Source organism: Nymphalis io, chromosome 4 (genome assembly GCF_905147045.1).
Source record: "Nymphalis io chromosome 4, ilAglIoxx1.1, whole genome shotgun sequence".
Taxonomy (NCBI): Eukaryota; Metazoa; Arthropoda; class Insecta; order Lepidoptera; family Nymphalidae; genus Nymphalis; species Nymphalis io.
This window is the reverse complement of record NC_065891.1, coordinates 10,216,879-10,220,629: the sequence shown is the minus strand read 5'-3', so window position 1 is coordinate 10,220,629 and position 3,751 is coordinate 10,216,879. Positions and strand designations below refer to the sequence as shown.

Here is a 3,751-nt window from a genome sequence, read left to right as displayed (position 1 = left end):
CAAGTTAAATTACGTTGAAATTTACGTTATTTTTTTAATACTAAAAGACTGAGTGATTTATAGACACTTTTTATTTTTCTAACCGCTTATTTATGCTTTAAATTCTCATTACAAGCAATAACCAAACGCTACCAAAAAAGCGAAAATGTCATTTTATTCAGATATCCGAAGAAAGATTGTAACAAGTGCTACTCAAGTATGAGTAATATAATATAATTATTATTTCACAACAATTGAACACTGTGATAAACCACGATTTTTTTATCGCAGTTATTTATTGAAAACTTTTTCTGAACAACTCGCATAAATTATCGCCGAATACAATGACCAAGCGCGGCAAAACATTGTAAATTTAAATATACCTAGTTGACAAAATAAATAAAAATCTTTTATTTATGACTTATTAGCTTTAATGTATATATATAAAAATGAAGCCGAGATGGCCTAGTGGTTAGAACGCTTGAATTTTAACCGATGATCGTGGGTTCAAACCCGGGCAAGCACCATTGAATTTTCATGTGCTTAATTTGTGTTTATAATTCATCTCGTGCTTGACGGTGAAGGAAAACATCGTGAGGAAACCTGCATGTGTCTAATTTCATTGAAATTATGCCACATGTGTATGCTACCAACCCGCATTGGAGCAGCGTGGTGGAATAAGCTCCAAACCTTCTCCTCAAAAGGGAGAGGAGGCCTTAGCCCAGCAGTGGGACATTAACAGGCTGTTACTGATATATATAAAAAAAGGGAAATGATACATGGGTTCAAATAAATAAATTTAAAAAATAGGTAAATCAGTATCTTTGTAAATTTATTAGAAAATCATTCAATAATAATTTTATTAACGTGAAGCGGTTTTTTGTGTATTACTGGTTCTTTTAAAATGTTATATTTGATGCTGTATCGTATTCTTGGACCTGAAATTATTACACCTGAAAACCATTCATGTGTATATTATATTTCTTTTTGCGGGCAATCATCGTATATACCTGAAATTAGTCTTTCTGGTTTGTTCTTACTACGTTTCTTTTTAATAAATTTTCTCTGTGATGTACTAGCGACCTCCAAGGTACCATTTTTCAACGATATCCTACGGCTTGGTTTGGGATTCACAGTTTTTTTTTTCACTAAGCCGATAGACGCCCTTTTTATTTTAGTTGGTGATGTGATTTTAGATGCTTTAATACCAGTTTTTGAACCATCTTGCATTTCAGATGTTGTCACTCTAGCCTTTGTTGTCACATTCGTAGTTGAGAGCAAGCTTTTCGTTTTTTTTATACCCTTTCTAAATTTAATTTGCTTCTTAGTTTTTGGTTCCATCTGATGTGTAAGTGGAGTTTTTCCCTGTGCTGCCATCTGAAGATATTTTATTCTTAATTAAAATCAATATTTATCAATAAGTTTTTAAATAATGAAGTCAATATATACTTTAAAATCATAATAATATGTGAAAAAATATAATACTCAGTTCAATGTTTACTAAAAAGTAACTTGTTAGGTATGAGTTTTTTAATGAGATGATTAACCAACCAACCGACCAAATAATATATAGATGAATAAGTAAAATGTATATGTATTATGACTATACTATTGTTAACTATAATAACGTACGCATTCGCGAAAGTGACAAAGCGTGGTCATTCGCCTCATGTTTGCCTCATTGGTCGTGATGATCGCGGGTGTGGTTTTTTGTACATCAAAGATAACTGAGAGGTAACTGAAGGCTTTGAAAACACTATTGTTTACAAATTCACTTTAGTTCATTTCATAGTAAACACCCCATCAATGACCGGGACACCACCCGTACGTTGGAGGCGAGTTCCACGTGAAACACGGAGAGGCTTATCCTGGTTCGCGAGGTCGAGCAGGACAGTCGCAGGGAGAGCCCTGCGAGCAATCGTGTTCGGGAGCGAAAATCGGAATCGGCCAACCTTTCTCCGCCGAAAAATAACACATATGTGTAAATGTTCAATCATGTCAGTCTAAAGTGTATATGACCTATTCGGATGTCGGTTAAAGATATTGTAACCTGTTCATAAAACAAATCATCTGCATCCTGACGGTCGCAGAAATCTAGCAGCTTATTGCAAACAGCTCTCAGGTTTTTGATCCTCTGTTTTTTCTTCTTTCCTGCTGTACATCGATCCATTTCATCTAAGCGAAGAGTTCTAAAACATTTTTTAATTTGTTTCATATTATTATTAGTGAATGAACATCTTATCAAATTCAGCCACGGTGACCAGACATCATCAAGGGCCAACGGCTTTATGTGCTTTCCGAGGGACGGGTCTGTTGTTATCCTTGTGCCCTCCCGTAGCAACTTCCGAACTACTATTACTACTGTTACTAGGTACTGAAATTTTCAATAGAAAAACCTTTAATAACTTTTTATTGGCCTGACCCTGGATTTGAACCCACGACCTAGCATTTTTATACCTATACTTATAATATAAAATTGGTATGTTTGTTGGTATGTCCTGTTTAAGATTAATAGACTTTGGTCACTGTTTAAACAATTTTCATAAAAACGGGCACACTTATGTATTTTATCATAAAAAAAAGTTTAAATAAACAGTCAGAGCCATATACTACGCGTTACTAGTATCGTAAAGAATAATTATTTGTATTAATTACTTCAATAATGTTTTTACCAACCTCTGTGATGAGCTTGTAAAAATAAGAACCGATATTACTGTTACACGTTATTTAAATTATAAAAATCATTAAATTTTAATATATAAAATAGAGTACTAAGAATAGTACTTATAGTAAAGAATGTAACAACTTGTAATTTAAATTTAACGTTAATTATACTCATAATTTAATGTTAATTATACTCGTACTATGCTTATCGTGAATAGCAATATAATTTGCTCTAATTCTCTTGGAACATACTTAATAATTTTTGGTTTGTTCAAAATGTCGTCTTTTTCGTCGACTTGCATCGACGTATTCCAGATATTTTTAAAAAGTTTCCTGCGCTCAGCATAGCTCTCCTCTTTCGACAGAAGCTGGTCCATGTTGCGTATCATTATATTATATTGTTTTTGAAATAGTAGATTATTAAATAAAATTAAGCCATTTTTCCCTATTTTTTCTTCATTTCTTTTTTTATGAAAAATATGTTTGTGATACGTATTTTACGTGGATACTGCCTTTACATTTTTTTATGTTTTAGAATTTGAACTTTAGTTTGTGATATTATTTTCTGACATTTATTTTTTCGATTGTTTGACATTTCATTTTAATTTTAATTAATGTGGCCTATGATAGTCGAGTTAAAACTGTTCAAATCACCATATTAATTCATATTAATCGTCTTAAGATCATAGAATTATTATTGTGATATTTATTTTTTCATTTGTTTGACATTTCATTTTACTTTTAATTAATGTGGCCTGTGATAGTGGAGTTAAAACTGTTCAAATCATCATATTAATTCATATCAATCGTCTTTAAACCTTAGAATTATTATTATTATTAGATAAGCTTTTATTATTATTTTAGGAAAGCAGACAAGGAAACGGAGCACATAAAATAAACAACAAAAAAGCTGTAACTTACAAATTATAAGATTAAAGTTATTATTCTAACAAAAAAAGAAATTTATTTTACACAGCGATCCAAAGCAACAGGTTGGATTTCGTGACGACCGAACTGTCGATACATGTACTTTGGTTCTGTTAAGTTCAGTTGGTGGGCAGCGTTCAAAGAAATAACGCATTGTGTATCGAAATTTTTACATAACATT

At 31.9% G+C, this 3,751-nt stretch overlaps 1 protein-coding gene across 1 annotated transcript; it reads right to left on the bottom strand.

Moving 5' to 3' along the window:
• Window positions 1-803: 803 nt before the first annotated feature.
• Window positions 804-3,249, bottom strand: LOC126781864 (uncharacterized). Its single transcript, XM_050506977.1, has 3 exons — window positions 2,896-3,249; window positions 2,030-2,168; window positions 804-1,356 (listed from the first exon to the last, which is right to left on the bottom strand). Exons 1-3 carry the CDS (start codon window positions 3,030-3,032, stop codon window positions 955-957), a joined length of 678 nt encoding a protein of 225 aa, XP_050362934.1. The 5' UTR covers window positions 3,033-3,249; the 3' UTR covers window positions 804-954.
• Window positions 3,250-3,751: the final 502 nt, after the last annotated feature.